Below are 22,090 nucleotides of genomic sequence, written 5' to 3'. Positions count from 1 at the left end.
TCCCTTCCCCTGGATGCAGGTGCTGCTCTCAGCCTACTACTGACAATGTTGGCGACAGCCTAAGTCCCCTCTCTGCACCACACCATGTTTATCAGTGTCTCATCTGCTTTCTGCCTCCATTGCTTTTGTCCACATATAGCTATTCTTTACATGTAGGCTACAGTACTTTTTGTCCCAGCTCATCACTCAGTCGGAGCGCCTGGCTAAAACTAATGCTTTCCAGTCCAACAGTCCTGCAATAAATCTAAAAGGTTAGAATGTTTTCTTATTGTTTAAACTGTGTTAAGATGTGTTGGTGCAACTATATGATCATTTTAGTGGCTCTAGTTTGTAATGCTGTTGAATTGTATTATGTTTTGTTGACAGGTGCTTTTCTTTTGTCCGCCCCACTCAAATCAATGAGCGTTGGCTGACCAACAGAAACACCTCTCTGTATAATATAATGCATTTCAATTCAAGAGCAGCACAAACACCAGTCTCCAAGATACTCATATTGAATCAACACAGCTTTAACAGTTTCAACAAAATCTGAACCTATCATAAAAAAGGATTTATTGCAGGGCTGTTACATTACACTGAATTTGGTTTCACTAGATGCTCCTAATAAATACTGAGACCACTGAATTTTAGCCAAGGCATCACTTTTTGACTGTACCTGCTCAAAGATTTTTTTTTAGTTCTTTAGCAATGGATTCCAATTATTATTTTTTCTTTCTAAGTATATTTGATGTGCTTTTATGACAATTCATTTTCTGATTGATTGTTGTTTAGCCAAATAGGCTAAACTACTTAAAGACATTGTAATAAGCTTTTAGTACTGATGAAACTGCCCTTACCCTTTTTTTCAGTCTTGACATCAAACTGAATACAGTTCAGAATAGCTTGTTCAAATTCAGCAATGTGATCACATAAGAACCTGAGTGGCACCATATTTCTGCTTCTCTTGCACTTATTTGACTACAAGACCGCAGAAAACGTTTTTTTTTTTTTTTTTCCATAACATTCCCACTTAGACACTTTCAAATTGAATCTGAACACCTCACACTGCCATACGGTGCCAAGTATCAGCCTTGACTAAGCTTTGGATCAAGATTTTTCCCTACGATGGTCTAGATTGTTGAATATGGTTTACTGTAAATCAGCCGAATAATCCTTTAGTGTGTACCCGCCCTTAGATGTTGGAGAAGGAGGCTTGACGGCAAGCTCACTGGTTCAAATCATCACACAGTCTTGGAAAATATGAACAGGGAAAATGAAGGAGAAACACTTGCTTTCCGAAAAACCACCAAGATGCCCTCGAGCAAAGTATTTATACCCAAACTGCTCCATTAGAGCTGCTCAGTGGCCAACAGTAGAGGACTGGTTTCACTGGCAGCTTCCACAGGGGAATGTGCATGTGTATCTGTCTGTGAAAGTCAAGAGGAGCAACACTGAGAGAAAAAAAAGCATTAAGGAATAACTGAACCTAAGAGCATGAGATGAATATGTTAGTTTAGGTGAGCGGGGCACATGGATAAACTGGACGTCTGATTTATCTCAGCTTTTGGCTTCATCATAAGAACTCCCGTTTTCCTAGAAAGTGCCTCTGAGATGGTCCTTAAATAAGACGCCAGCAAATGGTGAAGGGAGTACAAATCCAATAATTTCAAAATAAGTCAGAGTAAGTGTGAGAAAATGATACTTCTCAAACACTACGCCTTTTTATTTGCTGAGTTCAGAGAACAAGATCTCATCATTTTAAGAGGCCGCTATTATTTCATAAATCTACCCCGGTGATGCCTTCCAAGTTTGTATCAGCAATCTTGATCCCCACATTTTAGAGAACAATGGGGGTTTTGAGAAGCTACAGTTTTCAGTACTTGCAGTGGCAGCTGGCACCACCCACATACTGTACCTATATGGTAGAGAACGTATAGCCTGTCAGAGATCCCTGTCTGTTAGTTTTACCTATTCCACACTAACAGGATCATATACATCAAACCCTAACACATAATGGATGCACTCCACTAAGTTTGTTACTCAGTAAAGTTTCGTAGCTTTGTCCAGAAGTTCACAGAGTAGAGAACATGACTCACAGGTAGAGATAAAGAGTCCAGACATAAAGAGAAGAGAAAAAGACAAATGGAAATGTGGAAGACAATGACTTCTGATCTGTATATTACACTGTCTGTTATGACATGATTTATAGTGGTGACTGGCACATAGCAGAGTGAGTCACCCACACCATCTGCCCCTTCCTACCTCACCTCTGCCAGCATGCCTGTGTCTAGCTGTCTGTACCCTCTCCTCGCTCGCCGGTGCCCACGCTTCATCAGCACTCCTCCCAGGGGTGATGGATGGCCTGTCCATACCTCCCAATGACTAAAGCCAGCTTCAGCCAGACCACCTCATTTCTCCAATATTATTAAATCCCTATCACCCTTCCTCTGATTCACCCCGGCCCCCTTCGTCACAACCATGACTCCTTTCCCCCCCTAGCCCCTACGGCACAATGGTCAGCAGCACCATTTACGGCGCCTGATAAATTGCCCTGCGTCATTATTCCCCCATCCTCATCTGAGGCTCCTCCCTCTGTTCTGTCTCTGGACCACAACTTTAACCTCATTTCCCGCAAATGTAACTTAACTCTTCCCATCCCGTGTCTTCCCACAAACTCATCTAACATATTCTTTCATTCATTTCTGGTATTTAACTGTCCTCTCTGCTCTCATCATTATCCTATCATTGGCCTGGAGCACTGATTTTTCTCTTTGCAGAAACTGAAGAAGAATAAGTAGTTGTCATTTTCCTTTTGTTTGCAAACCTTTCCCAAACTCAGCTGGACATGAGGCCTTCACAGGATTACCCCAATTTATACAATTTAGATCCTCTAATCCTACGGATTCCCACATCTGGTGACAGTATAGTTGAAAACCAATATGAATACTGTTGAATAGAAATAAAAAAATCCACCTAGAAAGTGATGATCACCAGGAAATGGAGCAGTGGTGGTAAACACTGCCAACCAAAAGAACGGATGAAACTACCAAAACAAATCAAATACAGATATGATTCTGATTCTCAATGCTTGTTTATATTGCTTTTACAATAAATATGAGCACTAAATAAACTGAAAATGCTAATAAACTCAGGCTTCGGATGTAGTTTTTGTACCTGTGTATATCTCCGCTTCAGAGGGATCCTCCACTCGTTTATGCTGGATGATGTAGTCAGACACCTTGCAACCAATCAGAGGCTCCACATCCATCCACTCCAGGGCCACCATTGTGCTTGAGGGCTCCAGGTAAGGGGCTAGGCGCAAACTAATCACAGAGAGGACGACACAGACGGGACAAAGTTTAAGATATGGAAAACAGCAGCTCCGAACAAAACAACATTCCGATGCCACCTGTTCTCCAGCAGTGTTCCCTGTGCAGTCGTCCTGCTTTAAACCCTCAAAAGAGATAAAAGGACAGTATTTCCATTTTGCCTGCCCTCCAGCTGTGTCCCTGACAATGGCGTGAGAGAGGTAGGTTATCCCCCTTTCATAAAAAGCATGCCACTGTTTCATCCTCATGGACAATAATAAGAAGTACTGCAGGTTTTTACAGGTCTTACACTCTGGCACTGGTCAGAGTTGGAGATTTGGCTGCTGCAGTGACTCTTCTCTGCCCCTGTCGTGCCAGGAGGCATGGGCCCTGACCAAAACTCTGGTTGTGGAACCGCACCCTTTTTTCTCCAGTTTTCCAGTGCACAAACAAAACAGCCATAAAAGCAACTAAAAGTACTTGTGCAATACTTGTATAACATAATCTCTTGTCAAAACTTTAGCCTTTTTGTGTTAAATTAGAAAGGTAAATGCTTTATTTTAATGCAGAAGAAAAGATCTGTGTCACAGCAGCAGGCATACGAAACAAAAAACAAATACAATAACAACAACTTTGTAATAAAAAATACACATAATATAAATAGAAGTATGCACAATGCCTTATGTATGTATAGCATTGTATAATACATAAGTATCATATACTGCACACCTGTATGTTAGATTATGTCCACACTTGCTCAACTGATGTCACCTTGTTGGGCAATGGCATTTTCACTCATTACCAAAAGTGTTTTGACAGGCCACGTCTTTGGTTTTGTCTGAATGTGGGCAAAGTTTAAGATTTCTAATTTAATTGGTCGGACACTGCAACCTTGTACCTTTGCCATCAAATCTGTGAAAGCATTACCTCAACCAAGAATTATGGCAAAAGTATAAATTTGCTTATAACTGATAATGTGGCCAGTGCCTTTGAAAATGCATTAGGTGCAAATGTCATCAGGTCTTGGAACCCAGAATCTTCTCTTGCAGCTACGCTATAATTTATCCTTTTTAAACTTTTATTATTATTATTCTACAGTGGTGCCAGTAAGTGCTGGCATTCATTCTGGGTTGTAATATACTAATAGGCATATTTTGTTTTCATTCTTTAATTAAATGCTTTCATTGTACTGTTATCCTCTGAAGACTTGGCCTTTTAACTTCTCCTTTCTCTTTAAAAGTTCTCAGGACAACAAGAGCAGGGGTGGATGACTCACAAAGGCCTCAGGAGTATTGTTAGGACACCTTGAATGAGGGCATGTTCTTTTTCAGAGGGGTGTAAGGGCCGACTGACAGCTATTAGAACTTTAGGGACTGTGCTTGTGTCTACAACTTTCTCAAGTGCCTCAGGAGTCAGTGGAGACAGGTGTGCGTGTCTCTGTGTGTGTGTGTGTATGTCCACGTGCATATGTGAGTGTGCATCAGTGCATGCATCCATGAAATCTCTCTTGTGCATGAATTCCTAGGTGTCATAGTGTCACCTCACACTTACATGGGCTGCCTGAGGGGACTGCAGTTAGGCAGGCCATCTTTGCTGAAGGCACTCAGGTCACAGCGACACCAGTTATCAATGACATCGCCCTTTCCAGCACACCAGTATGAGCTCATTGTGGCACTCTTGAAGGCCTGTAAAGGGTAACAGGTGAGAGAAATGCAATTATCTCTTGGAACATGCGCTCCCCGTCCATCTACGCTTTACCCCACCCCCATCTCCCACCCCGCCCACCTTCTCCACTACTCCTCTCCATATCCCAGACACACATCCTTACACTCCCACATGATGACTCTTCAGTGACTATATTCATTTCCTTTCGCCTTTCTGCCTAAAATGACCCATGAGTGCTAATATGTCAAACCTCAGCTTTGCTTTAATAGCCCCTTGAAGAGGTGAGAAGTATAGCCAAATAGTCCTCGCTTTGAAAGAGTGTCCTCTCTCAAGGTCCAGAGCTCAAAATGGGTCTCACAAAGATAGAACACACACACACACACACACACACACACACACACACACACACACACACACACACACACACACACACACACACACACACACACACACACACACACACACACACACACACACACACACACACACACACACACACACACACACACACACACACTCAGTGACCTTTTCATACCCACCGTTCCCAATTACCGGAGGGCATGAACATCTCACTAACATCGACAAGCTTACACTGTGATATCATAGACGCACTGTGATTTTTATGATGGAGATGTGAAAGCTGTGACACTCCCCACTTCCTCCATTCTATGCGTATGTTTGTGTGTGTGTGTGTGTGAGTGTATGCATGCGCGCAGATCTGTCGGTGTCGCTGTCGGTCTGTCTGTGAAGGGGACGGAGGGGGTGGGTAGTGAGATGTTAGGAGATGACATCATCTCCTAACATCTCCTTGTGCTGCTTCATTAACGGGCGAAAGAAAAATCAAAGGCAGAAGCTCAGTCATCCTCTAAAAGGCAGCAAAATGCCAATATAACCGTCAAAGCAATAAAGTATAATGTCAGGGCTTTCCCTAAAGCCACAGGCATGATATAGAGTGAGTTCAAGGGAGTTCGCCAGCCCTCTGGCTCCCCCTCTCACACTATGGATCAATGGAGCACTCAGTTATTTATGTGCTCAAACTGGTTGGCAACGCTGCCTCATGCAGACAACTTTGGAGATGTGCTTGATCATGGTCACAAAAATAGGACACTGGAACCATGTGGAAACATTATCACTGGGTACCAGCCATCCAACAAAAAGCAGAGAGGAGCCACTCCTTTGTTCCAATACACCATGACATTCACTTATCCGAAAGCAAAGGAACTGATGAGACCACACACATCTTTAAGACAGCCGCGCACATGCAAGCGCCTACATGCAAACTCACACTCCAATTAATGATTGATTTCCACAGTTGGTTGTTTCATTTCATTGGAGAAATGCCAAGGAAGATTTCTGCAGTGTGTTGATTAGTGGAAGTGACATTTGAGATGACTTTGGGCATAGTCCTGACCAGAAAGGCAGACGGCTTGGCCAAAAAAAAGAGTCAGGGTACGCACTCAGAAGCTGATGTTAGCATTTCCACAACACTGCATTGTTAGCTGTAAAGGAGGCTCAACAGACTTTCATGGGAACTGACTTCTTCCAATACCACTTGCCTTCACTCAAGGCAGAGGATCTTGAGAGTGAAAGAGACCTAAACGGGCAGCAGAGGAGGAAAGAGTGAGAAAAAAGAAAGACGAGGAGGGAGAGAGCAAAGCAAATAAGACAAAGGTAAAAAAGAAAGAAAAAAAGAAAAGAAAAGAAAAACAAAGGTGCAAAATAGGAGACTCCCAACTCTCAAAGAATCCCCCACCTTACTGTGCGACAGGCTCAGGATCCATCAGCAGTCAAGGCTTTCCCATTATTTATCCTCCAATACAAGCCCCTCTAAATGAGCCTGGTGAATGAGCAGTTATTATAGGGGGGTAGGCGAAGACTGTTATCCATGGCTATATAATAACCCTTTGGAAAACCAAAAAGGGGAAAAAAGGTTATTACATTTTTCCCCCCTTGCCTGAATCCATGTGGCTAACTGCTGCCAGAAAACAACAGCAGCAGGGGTCTTGCCACCTCATGTCAATGGGAAGCAGGCCACAGACAAAAGGCAACAAGAAAAAACCTGGACTCAAGGTCTGTGCATGCACACAGACTAGACAAATATGAGAAATGACCTCCGCTGCTAGGGGCAAAAGAGAGAAAGACCACAGGACCGCCATGCGTTTACCACCACCAGATTCCTAGAAAAACCCCATATGGGTCTGTGCGCTTGATTGCATGGCTGCACATGTGAAAAATAGACAAAGCGATTACCGCCGTGTTTATGTTTGAAGAGTAATGCAAGCCAGTCTCCACTGGGTAAACAGGGAATCTAATTGTGGTTTACAGAATGAGGTGGGGGGTTGGGGTGGGGTGTGAGTGGTGGGGGTGGGGGGGACAGGAGGTAAAACAGGGATGAGGATTTGGAGGAAAGCAAGAAAAAAAAGTGATAGTTAGCTAATGCATGTAAAGTGATGATATGTCAAGTGTGTGGTGGTGGAGACAGCAGTATGTCCTGCTCGTGCAAGAAAAAACAAAAACGGCAGACACATTGAAAGGCCCAGGAGAGAACACTTCTATGTGCTCAATGCAGTTACTACCAGCCACGGCTGAAGAGAGGAGGATACCCTACACTTTATTGATTAACTAAAGATCATGCATTTCCCAGAACACTATAGATCCATATACATCATGTGTTGGCCAGGAGGGGGAAAAAGGTAAGTAACGAACCTAAGCTCGCCCTGTTTCATGTTTGAAAAGCAAGTGTTTTGACAAAGACTGTAACAATGTAAGACAGTTCATGTGCTGCCGTGACAGATTCGCTTTCAGGAAGTGCCGATGCCCCCATGGTTACAATAACACATTGGTCTACCATTTCACAAATATGCCACAATTCATCTGCATTGACCTTATCGATACTGAACAAATTGAGCTGAAATGTAATCACCCCCTGCTTTGAGAAGAAGACAAGATCAGTGAGCAGCGAGGCTACTGAGCATCAGCAACAGCTCCGGCCGCAAATTCCAAGCCTTGACGTCATTTGGGCCCTGCAGACTCACTGGCACCAAAATACTATTTGGACCTTTCACTTTCGTAGAAGCCTGTCGTGACTTACAAGAAGGCAAGGGAGGCCATTGTGACCTCTTTAATGTATTAATCTGTTTGTCTAGTCTAAGCTGACCATATTACTGTCTGTCTTCAGAGGCTAATACATGAAAACACTGGCCAGCTGGCCCGCAGTATTGATTTATAAGATGATCACCAGCAGTTCTAAAGAGTCTAAGTCAGCACACACAGGACACCATCAATGGTGACCTAAGTGCGTGCATGTGTGTGTGTGCATGGACACGAATATGTGTATGTGACCCTTCCAATCATTCAAGGCTAATGGTGTTAACAAGGGAACCAAAGGGCCGCTTCTAGGAACCTTATCAGAATTGGTACTTCCAGGAAAATGGACACAGGGGACAGATGGGAGGGTGGTTCACCCAGAGGTTTATGGGGGATTGCCATGTCACTGGAGAACCCTCAAACAGCAGGTATTGTTTTTCAGGTGTGCCGACTCTATCTGAGGATGTTTCCATCTAACCTGACCTGACATTTCCCGCAATGTCAATTAAACTATTAGACTCATATCTGATTGTGTGTTACAAAACAGCAACCCAAGCCAACAAATACAAAGCCAACAGAAAAAGGTGACAAAACACAATGTTATGTTTTAATAACATATCAAACACTGGGATATCATATTCCGTGTATAATTTCCCCATGTGCTTAAAGGTCAAAAACCTTTGAGGAATGTAACAAAACATTGTTCACATTTTTCAGGTTGTAGTTGGTAGTCTTAATGAAATACAAAAAGAAATGTTGCTTCATACTTGATGAGTCTCTTATGTGTTGTTTCATTGGCCAATATGACCAGAAAGAAAGGTTCCAATGTACAAAATATGACAATTTCACATAGGCACCTGTTTTTAAACAGTCTGAAAAAAATGCAACCCAGTACTGCCTCTGTATCATTCATGTCACAGATATATTAGATTTGTGGGTATTATTATGATTGTTTATCTTAGATCTGTCTTTTTGATTGAGTGTATTGCAGTGCATTTATGGCATAAAGAACACGTCTTCTATTGCTGATGTAATTACGGTTGTTGTTGATATTGACAAGAACATAGTATGTGCTGACATTATGAGAGCTATAAATAGTGTTATTTTTACATTGTTACAGCATCTTGATCAGCAGATTATAGAATGGGAGGATGCTAGCTGCAAGATACCAAATTAGGCATTATTTGCCTTGTATTAACTCTTCTCTTGACTGGATACCGAAAGCAGGCTCCTCCCACCCTTCACGAATATATCTATTCTGCTGTGTAATGCTGCTACCTCTTTCGTTTGGTGCAAACGCTGCTCCTCCGAGCCCCTCCTGCCCCTACTCAAACAATCCTAGACACGCCCCTGCCAGGGGCTGCAGTAGTACGTTATGGTGAGAGCACGACAGCGGCCGCCCGGCAAGATATAGAGCATTCTGACCCATTAAACTCACAACCAATTTGTTCAAAAGGTTTGCCATAATTCAGTCACAGCAACACGGGACATAGGACCACTGGCAAGCTCCACAGGCGTACGCTTATTTATTTATCCACTGAGGTATTTTTCTCTGGCACTAAAACAGGGGAGTATCTGTGTGTGTGTGTGTATTTGCGTGCACACTCAAGGCCTGTAAGCAAGACCACCTTAGTCGAGTTCAAGCCAATTCCAAAACCAGTTCCAGTCACATTCAAGTCAAGACCAGGGTTAAATCAAGCCAAGTCTGAGAGGGAGTAAACCTCAAACCTTTCCCTCCAACTGCAAAACATAATAACTGAGTATCTTACAGACCACTTGAGACAATGAAGTATCAACACATTTAGCTAGACATGCAACTGATGAGTGCACACGCGCAGCTTTTTCAAGGTGAAATTCCTTCCATTGTTATAAAGATAAACCAATAAATTAGTATACCAACAATGAAAATAAAATTATATAAATCAGATAAAAATGCAATGGAGGAAAATGGGATTAATTTACAACTTCTACCGAATGAAGGAACAGCTGATTTATCGTATCGAACTAATTATCCAGAATAGAGACTTCTGGAAGGAGTTAATTTATAAGTGTTGTTTTCTTCTGTATTTGTGTGAATATTGGAGCCACATATCATAAAAAATGTTTTCTGATTAAACCAGAAGTATAGATTCTTCAAGAGAGATGTTTCTCTCTGTTGGGCTGCACCAACTTGAACATGTTTTAGGAAATACTCAGATAACTATCCACTGTTGTCTGATAGGATCAGTCCTCCAAGTATTATTTTCCCCAAATCCTTAACTAGTCGATGGTAATGTCAGTACTTGGCACATGCACAAAGAAATACTTTATTCCCCATTCTCCTCTTTGACAGAGCCACACAGAGCAAGCTAAGAAGAAGGCAGACATGCCAGTCTACTTTTCTGCCATTTAGTTGTGTTTCTTTTCAGTCCTGCTAGTGGTCTTTTCAAAGAGGGGGTAATTTCACACTGTAACAAAATCCCCCTCTGGCTTAATAATGAGGAGATTGATGTGAAAGGGACATGACATGTCCTGTCAAACAGTCAGGCAGCCAGGGAGAGGCCACTGAAAGATGCAGGTAGCTGAGAGGAGGGAGGATTGGAGCCAAAGAAAGAGTGACAGGTCCATGTAAGCCCAGTATTGGGCATACGAAGACGCATGCATATAAATAGGTATACACGTATAGGTATGACCTAATCATAAGCTGGACAACTAAGCCTCTATTCTGATACATCAGTTGGTTTAAGGCAGAGAAAAAAGAGAAAAAAAGAACCTCATCTCTGGGAAAGCTTTTTCAACACGGCAGCCGTCTTTCCCGACAGACCCAGCCAAGTAGAAAGACAGTCTCAAGTAAAAGTGTGTGTGACAGAAACACACACGCACAAAGACTGAAAGAGGGAGACAGAGAGGGTGAGCGAAAGAGGGAATGAATGGTTGCGTGCGTGTGTATGTGTGTGTGTGTGTGTGTGTGTGTGTGTGGGGCAGGTTGTTGTGTCACTCGTCTCTAATGCAATATACGTATGTGCTTTTGAGACCGGCAGCAGCAGTAGTGGCCAGGAGTAGAAGAGAAAAGAGAGGAAAAGAGGAGCGGAGTGATGGACTCCCCTCCCTCCCAAGAGGTCGATGACATCAATAAGAAGCTAATAATCCTGCCTCAAGCTACCTCAGAGGGGCTTGCCAGAGCGATCCACTGCAGTCTACCCCTTCTCCTCCTCCTCTTACATCTCTACATCCCCAGAAGACCACGGGTTGGGCAGGGGGAGAGAGAAGGATGGATAGTGAGGTGTTTGGAAGAGATGGAAAAGAGACATTTTGCTCTTCCTCACATTTAGCTATCGATGAGGCCCACTAGGGACCGTCTGCTATTGATTGTGCCTTCTTTTCATTGGGGCTGTGGTGCTTGTTATGGGTGGCACGTATAGGGGGGCTTTGTGGCTTTGTTGTGTGTCTGTATGCGATATGAGTAAGTGTGTGTGTGCTCATGAGTGCATATACACATATGATATGTGTGTGCGCGCACGTGTTTGCCTCTAGTCTTGTTGTTGCCTGCAGTAATTTCAGAAGGTAAGGTAATTAGATGCTTGATTGGGGTGGTGGGGGGATGTGGCGGCGTGAAACAGTCTGCTCCCTATGGCGTGTGCATGCATGTGTGTTGGGTGTGAGTCACCTGCAAACAGCTCTGCGTTGGCTTACACACACACAGAGGAGACATGCGCCGGATGCTAGGTAGCGAGACAATGTCAAGATGAAATCCAAACAGAGCAGAATGTGGTAAACTAAATGTCAAGTGCAGCCAGAGCCCCCTTCTAAATTACCTTATGGAAAAGAAATCCGATATGATTAACTTGCACAAAGATCCAAAGACTTCTCATACAGGATGAATCATGCACCCAACATGTGGCCATTAAGCTGATATTACATTCAGCTGTGTATGCTTGTTTAGACACAGACACACACACACAAACACACATATATCTCACACATATACACATCGACTTCCCCACAAGAGGAGAAAACCATGATGTCATCGTTTTCATGCCCTCTGTATTACAGTGTTCATTTCCAGTGGGCAAAGTCAACCAACTAATGCCACCTAGAGGTGAATCTTTATAACTGCATCGCTTCAACGACAATACACAAGTACAGTATGAAAGAAGAGCTACGCCACCACCACATGGCATGGTGATGGAGATAAGAGAAATATACAGGATAGTCAGTGTTAGCCTTCTGCACAAACAGGGTTCAAGGTGCTTTTGACACAGAAAGCACACATTTTAATTTGGATCACATTGACAGTATTTTCAGATATCAAGGTAAAAATCCTTGTCGAATTTTATGCAAAGTTCACACAGATTCCATTCATATAAACTAATCACTCATAAAATGTGACGAATGAATTCAAAAGAAACCACAACACTGATGATAGTACGTGGATTTTCTTTTTTTTTGCCTTTATTTGATAGATCAGTAGAGATAGACAGGAAAGGGGGAGGCAGAGAGCGGGGGAATGACATGCATGAAAGGGCTGCCCAACGCGGGATTCGAACCGGGGCCGCCTGCAGTGAGGACTATAGCCTTTACATGGAGCGGTCACCTTAACCACTGCGCCACGCACCACCCCAGTACGTGGATTTTCATCTGATTCAACAATATGTTCGAGATTATAATTAAGAGACAAAGGCTGATTCCTGGATGTGGATGTTTTTGCTTTCAGTGGGTCTGTTAATGCGTCACATCTCCTGACTTGATTCTTTGTCATTCTTCAGTTATATGGTCACTTTCACATCCTCTCTCTTTCCCACTGCTACACACACACACACACACACACACACACACACACACACACACACACACACACACACACACACACACACACACACACACACACACACACACACACACACACACACACACACACACACACACACACACACACACACACACACACACACACACACACACACACACACACACACACCAGAGCTTCCAGAGTCTTACCATATTTTTGTGACTCATCATTAGCCTAATTCCTCAGCCCCTTATCCTAACTTTAACCATCACAACTGAATACCTACTGGGGCAAAAATCTCCTCACTTTCCTAAAATGTTCCCCAAACCCTAAAACTAAAACTTTAATTTGTCCCTACAACATAAAGCTATATAAGTGCGCGGACTAACTTCCTCACCAGTGCCACCCTCTTACCTCTTTGGTGACGTTGTCTTGGACCAGACTGTAGAGGGGCACCACACGGCTGACCTCCAGCAGCACGGGGATGGGGGAGGGCTGCTCTCCGCTCCTGCCGTTACCACTGCGGCCTCTCCCCGACACTCCTCCCATCATGGTCTGGTGATGGCACAGGTGGCAGCCAGCTGGACAGCTGCCCTTCTCCTCGCAGCGAATCTCCACGCCGCTCACCATGTCGTCAGACAACAGCTGGCTCTTCTGCAGTGCCGACAGGTAGCTGATGAAGGGAACCGACTTCAGCTCTCGCCGCCCACCTCCACCAACCCCTTGGTCTGTTGCCTCTGGAAGGATAGACAGGAAAGGGAAGGGGAGATAAAGTGGGTAAAGGTAGCAGGGGGTTCAGATAAGGATAAACAGATTTAACAACAATAACATTCATTCCAGGAAGTGTTTATTCACACCACAGCAATCTTACTTTCATATACTTTTTCCAAGTTGGAAAAGCAACCTCCTCTTACTTAACTTTCTCTTATCTTTATTATTTCCATGAAGCAGTTTATGGGTCTTAATTTGGACTAGCAAAGAACATTCACAGCCCCACAGTTGGATAATGCGTCCGCATCTGGATTTATTTTACTTACTGCCAAGAAAAAGAACAAAAAACAACAACTAATCCCTTACTGTCATCAGCTTCCATAGACAAAGGATGAATGGGAGGGTGGAGGGAGGGGTGTCACTAGCTTCTTCTCCAGAGTGTCAATTACCACTGTTTGATGTTCTCAGGGGGTTGGGGAGTTTGTGTGTGTGGGGGGTTCTTTCTCGTCATTTCCTCTTTCAGCGAGAAAACAACACATCATGCGGAGAGAGGAGGCAGCGACAGAACCAGGGGAGGAGTAGAAACAGGAGGGAATGCTAGTCGGGTGTTGAGTGATTCATTTGGAGGACACATCATGCCACATGTTACACTGGAGCAGATCTGCCATCTGTGCTGATGTGGCAGATGTGCTTTTGTGTTTATTTGCTTTACAAGAATAGAGGACACACATGCATGTCTTCCAAATGAATGTTACAAGATTCTTAAAATTGGGATTACGGGCTTATGATGTCGCAATGGGAACAGTCCTATGCATCATCAGTCTGTGAACGCAATGAACATTTGTTACTCTTTAAAGAAGGTTGTTGTGGTAATGAACCTTCACTTCGTGCAGATTAATTAACTTTCTTGTCCTAATGAAAAGAAAATGTTTAAGTTGCGTTCACACACACCTTCACTCATGTACATACACAGACAGATTGATCAGGTAATTAATGTTTACATTATTGCACAGTAGGAAAGGCCCTTGACATTCTTCTAAGAAGGTTCATTTGGCAGCAATTAGGGTTAATATTTTATATGAACTTTAGTTCTAAGTTTTAATGATTGTGTAATCAAACATCTGTCAAAGTATGATTGGTGGCATAAAGATATATTGCATATAGTGCATGAACTATAAAATCCTGTTTGTGTTTGCGTGAGAGACAAGAGAAACAATCATAATGTGTTGAAATGTGCAATTTCTCTTGGAGTCCTGTAATATCAACAATGTTAAATGAGTTAACCCGAGACACGGAAAGGGTGTGCAAACTCTCAACCTTTGAGTTTTCAAACATAAACACAAGCCAACACATGTGCTTTACCAGCAAGCATTTAACAGCTCTGAGAAAAACAGAACACAGGTGGGGATGTTTTCAAGGGCTGTTTTCTGACTAATATTATCTACAGGGGGGGAACAAAATCACAGAGGTGTCATGTTGACATGCTTGCAAATCATGCAAATAATAACCACAGAAGTGATTTAATTACAACATATCTGAATTAGTTTTCAATTTGAAGCCAAGTGAAATAGAGATCAAAGTGCCTCAATGAAAGTCAAAGCTGCAAAAAGTTCTGTTTCTTTCTGACATTGCAAAATCACATGGTTGAACTGTTGAACTGTTAAAAGACCAAAAATGGCTTTACATGAATTATTAACATGCACATATAAAATGCCCACACCATTTACAAAATTTACAAATTAAATTAAATTTAACAACGAAAATGGAATTGAAGAGAGAAGGAAGAAAGTCTGAAAACTGTCATGATAGCTTTGTGCTGTCTGAAAAATAAGTAACTCACTGTTATCATTTCTGCATGAAGTCGATTAGAAATGCAAAACCGTTTAAGCAAATTAGGCAGAATAAATTATCAAGCTGTAACAACAAATAGAAAGAAATCAATGCATTATCCTAACAACTGTAAAATAGATATATTAGTTAGAAAAGAAACGATAATGCATAATACTTAATTATTCAATGTAAAGTACATTTCAATCCATTACAACTTCCATATTTCCCAGAAAAAAAAGGCAAGGACAAGGACATGACCCTTATGACCTAAAATGTAGCTACGTGCCTGTTGTGTACATTTGTGTGTGAGAGGGGAATGCCCGTACATACATCTATTTATGTATGTCTTTGTGGCTTACTGTGTGTGTGTGTGTGTGTCTATAAGACACTGGCAGGGAGTTGAAAGGGTAGGTGGTAACTTCAGTATGTAAACAGGCTCAAGGGGTGGCCCAAGAGCCCAATTACATGCACTTCTTGAGGCAACACAGACACAGAAAGGAGCTGTCGTCACCCAGCTCTCACAATAAAGCCCTGTAGGTCAGACTGGCTGTGGCTAGCCAGCCTAATTCACGCTTTAATTGATTTCACCCCTCATGACAACTGTTTACATCTATCTTTACAGCTGCATTTCATAAAATACTTAGCACTATCATGTATTTATGGGGCATAAATGTAATCGAGGCAATATGGCCGTCAAAGTAAGTTGTATTCCTACACAATCATGTTTTCTCTGTTTCTGAATTTACTGTTGGATCTTTACAACTTCTAGGACCTACTTGTTTAAGAGTCTTTACTGCAAGTCATATTTTGAGCCTGCAGTGAATTGCTGTAACATATAATTTCCCTTCTGGGATCACTTAAACATGACGTCTGTGTGTGCTTATTTGTGTTCGCGCAATGTACAGTTTCAGTGAAAACAGCGACTCCCTTTATGAGGAGAAATTAAATTGAACTGTATTTTCATGCAGTTAAAGGAGTGGCCCATCATTTCACCTCTTCATAAACTTTGACAGCTCTTTACTATGTGGAATGAATGTGATGCTTATGCAACACTTGCTGCTCATTGGACGCAGTGAAGAGATGAATGGAGTAAATTTCCCTGCCATTGATCTTGTGCTGCCTTTGTTAATTAAATGTCTTTGTATACTGGTTGCAGTATAATTACTCATCAGGGACACAATCCCTCTGGCCAGGGTTATGTTGCCTGGGCAACAACAACAAAGGTGTCAAAATATCTTCCATAGCAATTTAATACAGATATTGTTGATATGATTGCTGTTGGCATTGTTGTTTTTGCTTAGCTAATTAAAATGGCAACAAGTGCTAGATGTGCCATAGACCTCTGATTTTAACAGAAAGTTTCTATATCTAGATCACACCCATTCATTTTATCGGTAGACAGGGGGATATGCTATTACAATGTGTACATTACATTCATTACTACTGATCATTGTAACCTGACTGTGATGGTTAACCTAAACATTTTAAAAGCATTCAGCAGGATAAAATATATAATTATGACAACAAAAATGCATAGCCTAACACATTTTTTAAAGAAAATACTTTTGAAACTGCTCATCCAAAGAGATGCAGACACTTTCTTAGATGGCACTTATTAACTCACTGTGTGAGTGAAGACGTTGCATGAGCAACTTCTAGTGGACTTACTCTGACATCTAGTGGTCCATTTCTACACCTACTCCTCATTTAAAAAAAAAAAGAAACTGCAAGTTCTGGATGCTTTCAAATGCAGCTGTAGCCTATGGTCAGTATGTTTTTTTTTTTTTTTTACCTAATCTACAGATCTGTTTACTGGCTTTTTGGAGGTCAAATTCACAAATGATGCATGCCTGACGGCTAGTATATTGGATATATTTCAGGATATGTTACAAACATGAAACTAAACATAAGGTGTTTGTTTATACTGGATTGTTTGCATGCAAATTAATACAAAATATGTTTTTTGACAAAACTCTTGGTTACTGTCCCTATGTGAATGAAGGCGTGTTTTGGGAACATCAAGAAACTATCTTCTGGGACGCTGTCGTGCCCGTGTACAAGCCTACGCACCAGCCAATGAAAACAGCCGTACGGCTCGGAGCTGTGCGTATTGCGTAATAGAATGCCGGCTGCGCGCACGTGACGTCGTCAACACTGCAGTCTCTCACTAGCAGCTGCAGTAGCAGAAACACAGCACGCCCATCTATACCTCTGTACTTCCAAGCAGCTGACTTTGAAGGATAAAGGTAATGTTTTGAAGCAGAGACGACTGCACAGACACAACGCGATGAGACGCACGTCTTATATTTAAATGCACGTTCATCGAAATCAGCCCTGTCATGTTGCTGAATAATGTTATCGCGTTGCGTTTAACGGCAGCGGTAACGTTCCCTGTCATGTAGTGAGGCCTCCGGTTTACTTGTCCAAAACTGGAACATTGGTTTAATTCACTGTGTAATATTGTTTTTAACGCTGTACCCGAAGGTCATCCTATTTTTAGGCAACACCAGAGCACGATGATTGCGACTGGATGTTGCCTAGTTAGCTTGCTTATCACATTGCTTGTCATTAGCATTGCGTGGAAGGATCGAGTGTCTGTTCGCCCGGGGTTACAGTAAATAACAACAATTACAGTGAGCTTCCTCATCATTCCCATCACTGCCTTGTTTTGGAAGCTTATTTATTTTTCCAGCAAGGGGATGCAGTCAATTATAACGAATATTAACGTTGTCTAGTGAATAATATCCCTGGTTGACTAATGTTAAAATGATAACCATGGTGTATACTAGTGTCCCACTTATTAATTAAGGCCGGGGTCAGCCAATTAGTCATTCTGCTATCTATTTATGCGACAACAAGCTAGTTTTCCAACAGTAAAGAGCTAGCTTGCAGTGCTAGTTGTAGCTAGCTACATACAAAGAAACAAACGTTAGCATCATACTTCCATGGGGAACTGAATATTAATTTTATATAATACTGCTCCAAAACTATGAGTTACTGACATGTATTCACACCTAAATGAGAAAATGTCAACACACATTAAAATATTGCCTTTGTTGTTGTTTTTTCTGACCTAAGGGAAGAAGCATAATGGCGTGGGCAGCTTCCCCACTGGACCCAGACCTCATGAGGGAGATTCTCGAGTGCCCGATCTGCATGGAGACCTACAACCAGGAACAAATGAGACCCAAACTCCTGCAGTGTGGTCACACAGTGTGTCGGCAGTGTCTAGAGAAGCTGCTGGCTAATACCATCAATGGTGTGCGTTGCCCCTTCTGTAGCAAGGTCTCCCGTATGAGCAGTATCTCCCAGTTGGCTGATAATCTCACTGTGCTAAAGATCCTAGATTGCACTACATCCTGCAGTGCTGCTGTCGCCGCCCTCATGTGCAAGTCCTGCTGCAATCGTCTACCACGACAGTACTGCCACGACTGTGCCATAGTCCTCTGTGAGTTCTGCAAAGGGGATGGCCACCTGCATCACGGCCATTCGGTCCAGACAATTAGGGCGGCGGCTGAGCAGCGTCGTAAAGAACTAGGTGACAAGTTGGTTGCTCTGCGTGACGTTATGGGTGAAATTCAGAAGAAAAAAACAACTATTGAAAACATTTCCAAGACTCTGAGACTAAAGTACCGAGCAGTGCAGCAGGACTACGCTACAGCCGAGCTACGTCTGCAGGAGGAGCTCAGCAGGTCACGAAGGACATTCACCGCTTCCATGGCGGAGGTGGAAAAGCTCAATGGGCAAGTCCTGGAGGAGCAGACGTATCTCCTGAACATCGCAGAGGTAAAAGTGGTGTCCCGCTGTGATTATCTGACAATGCGTGTGAGGCAGAGTGACATTGCCTTGCTCAAGGATGATGGTGGCGGAAGTGATGATGAGGAGCTGGATCTGAGGAGCAGCTTGCCCACCGTGTTTCAGCTGCAAGAGCCAGAGCTGGTCCAGACAGAGCACTCTAAGCCTTTAGAAGTGGGCCAGCTGACCACAAACACTTTCACTGTCAATACGGACGAGGAGGAGAGCGGGTTGGAGATCGCACTCGAAGGTGACGTCGACGGTGTATCGGCGGCAGCGGGGGCTACCTGTGGTGCAATGGGGGCTTCGCTGGATCTTTACCGAGATATCGACATGGTTGCTGCTGTGGAAGAGGCAGTGTGTGGCTCACCAGGCAGCTTTAAGTCCAAGTCCATGGATGCAGGCGGGGGTTCACCTGATGGAGCCGGAGCAAGTGCAGGGCCCCCAGTCTGCCAGTTTGTGAAGAAGATGGGCTGTAAGGGAAGTCTACCTGGTATGTTTAATTTACCTGTCAGCATCTGTGTAACACCTCAGGGTGAAGTGCTGGTGGCTGACCGTGGGAACTACCGTGTCCAGATATTTAATCGCAAAGGTTTCCAACGTGAGATCCGCCGCAACGCCAGTAGCATTGACAACTTCGTCTTGAGCTTCCTTGGGGCTGACTTGCCTAACCTAATCCCCTTATCTATCGCCGTCACTCCACAAGGTCTGATTGGTGTCATTGACAACTACGATAACTCTGTTAAAGTCTACACTATGGATGGACACTGCGTGGCTTGCCACAAAAACCAACTGATTAAACCCTGGGGCATTACCGCCATGCCGTCGGGACAGTTTGTGGTGTCAGATGTGGAAGGTGGCAAGCTGTGGTGCCTGGCGGTGGATCGCAACGTGGGTGTGGTCAGCTACAACCGGTTATGCTCTGCTGTGAGGCCAAAGTTTGTGACATGCGATGCGGCTGGAACAGTCTATTTCACCCAGGGCCTGGCCCTGAACTTTGAGAAGCGCCACAATGAGCCCCACCTCGAGGGTGGATTCTCCATCGGCTCAGTGGGTACTGACGGCCAGCTGGGCAAGCAGCTCAGCCATTTCTTCTCAGACACCGAGGACTTCCGCTGTATCACTGGCATGTGTGTGGATGCCAATGGGGATTTGCTGGTCACAGACAGTGGCAGGAAAGAAATCCTCCAGTTTCCCAAAGAGGGTGGATTCAAAATTCTCATCCAGGAGGGGCTGACCTGTCCTGTGGGAGTGGCGACCACCCAGAAAGGACAGCTGCTTGTGTTGGATTGTTGGGACCACTGTGTCAAAGTCTACTCATACATTCAAAGGAGGCACTCTTCCACTTCTTAGAGAACCAATCCAATCTATCTGCACATGAGTGTGAGGGGTTTTGTAGATACGTAGGGGTGTTTGGGAAAAAAGGTAGAAGTACACTGTCACATCTGTCACTTTAGTTTGGCAGCAGTCCAAGCAATTCTCACTCCAGCTTTCAATGGGTTATTAAATGAATGTTCTAGTCAGTTTGGTTCAGTTTAAAGTCTAATGGATTTTAATTTAATACCTCAAATTAAAAATCAGCTACTTAAGCTGCCTCTTACCTGGTTATTTTAATGGATCACAGCACTAAAAACAGACCTTGCAATGTTTTAATGTCAAAGAATTCTGGCACAAGTTGTCACATTACAGTAAACGAAAAGAAGCCAGTGATGTCAAAGCTAATGCAGGCACAAAGTACGGATGATTTTCCCTCTTCTATAATTGGCTGCTATATTCACATTCAGCCTGACTCTGTGTGATGCATGGCTTTCACAGATTTGGCTCGGCTTTACAACAGAAGAGAAAAAAAGAATTGGGAGGAAAAATAGCTGAAAATGAACGTGTATTTACATTATGAAATAAAGCATACCGAGGCTTTCAGCCTGTGAAGCACTTTATTATCGACACGTCACTGTTTCCTAGTATTAGGTTTTAGTAGCACAGACTAACGTTAATGTTGCTGAATGCAGCTGGCAGCTTTGAAGTTTATTGTGCAGTTAGCTAACGGCATAACAGTAACCAAGTATCAGCATTCATCATATTGCATTCAGTAACATTCAGGGAACATTATGTTTAGAATATTAAGTTACCTGCAGGAAAGAGGGTTGGACTATAACATCATAGTATGTTCTGTTGAAGACAGCTGGGTAATACTGGGCAATAGTAATATGTCATTTATTGGTGTCATGAGGATTACCTAACATTTTTACTGACATTGTCAGAACAAATCTTTTGCGTCGGCTAATTGTATAAAAAACAGAGACACTATCATCAAGTGAATTAGACTTATTGTTTTTGTCATTGCTTCTTTGAGGGTTACTGAGTTAACACAATCAGATTTGGAATTACTGATATTTAATTTATAGACTGCATTATCATAATCATTTTACCCGGTTCTTATAAATACTGTCCATCTAGCCTGTGTGCACCAGCCACAACCTGAGTAACTGGTTTAGAACAGAAAGGGGCAGTGTATCTGCGTCATTGACATTTACAGAGCAAACGTACTAGCATCTATTGTCTGGTCTACAAAGCCTATTGTTTTCATATGTCATCTTATTCAACCTCCTGCTAGTGACTTCTCCCTGCTATCTCCACAGCCTCACTCACTGGGTCACTCAGAGGCAAGTTGAAATAACATCTGCAAGATAAAATTCTCGTCATCTAATCCGGATCCTATTCCAGTCATGCATCTCACTTCAATTTCAGGCCTCTCCATCCTCTGCTGCCTGCTTTTTGTTTAACCCGCACCACTGAAGTTAGTATTTGACAGTTTTACATTTGATCGCAGACGCTGTAGTTTCTCTTATTCACTATCCAGCCCTACAGGGACATATCCTTGGGACCATTTAAGAAAGTACCTGGATGGTGTGCTCCGCCTGCCATGCAAAGCAGTATCCATTAATAA

The 22,090-nt window shown here is 43.0% G+C and overlaps 2 protein-coding genes across 3 annotated transcripts in view; one reads left to right on the top strand and one right to left on the bottom strand.

Moving 5' to 3' along the window:
* The window catches only part of astn2 (astrotactin 2), a gene marked incomplete at both ends in the record, with an annotated part of 239,834 nt that overhangs the window by 31,794 nt on the left and 185,950 nt on the right, over window positions 1-22,090 (bottom strand). For both annotated transcript variants that reach the window (XM_083983273.1, XM_083983274.1), the window contains 3 exons: window positions 3,154-3,302; window positions 4,839-4,972; window positions 13,222-13,544. In XM_083983273.1, coding sequence (XP_083839399.1) covers window positions 3,154-3,302; window positions 4,839-4,972; window positions 13,222-13,544 — 606 coding nt within the window. The remainder of the gene's footprint in view (window positions 1-3,153; window positions 3,303-4,838; window positions 4,973-13,221; window positions 13,545-22,090) is intronic.
* On the top strand, window positions 17,494-20,693 carry trim32 (tripartite motif containing 32). The gene is made up of 2 exons (XM_083983275.1): window positions 17,494-17,594; window positions 18,427-20,693. Exon 2 carries the CDS (start codon window positions 18,439-18,441, stop codon window positions 20,494-20,496), a length of 2,058 nt encoding a protein of 685 aa, XP_083839401.1. The 5' UTR covers window positions 17,494-17,594; window positions 18,427-18,438; the 3' UTR covers window positions 20,497-20,693.

The sequence above is a fragment of the Trachurus trachurus genome (genome assembly GCF_905171665.1).
Source record: "Trachurus trachurus genome assembly, chromosome: 12".
Lineage (NCBI taxonomy): Eukaryota > Metazoa > Chordata > Actinopteri > Carangiformes > Carangidae > Trachurus > Trachurus trachurus.
Note: the sequence above shows the minus strand (reverse complement) of the source record. Positions and strands in the feature narration are given on the sequence as shown.

Excerpts from the sequence above, each read along its gene's own strand:
- trim32 (XM_083983275.1), top strand. The coding sequence starts at position 18,439 with ATGGCGTGGGCAGCTTCCCCACTGGACCCAGACCTCATGAGGGAGATT.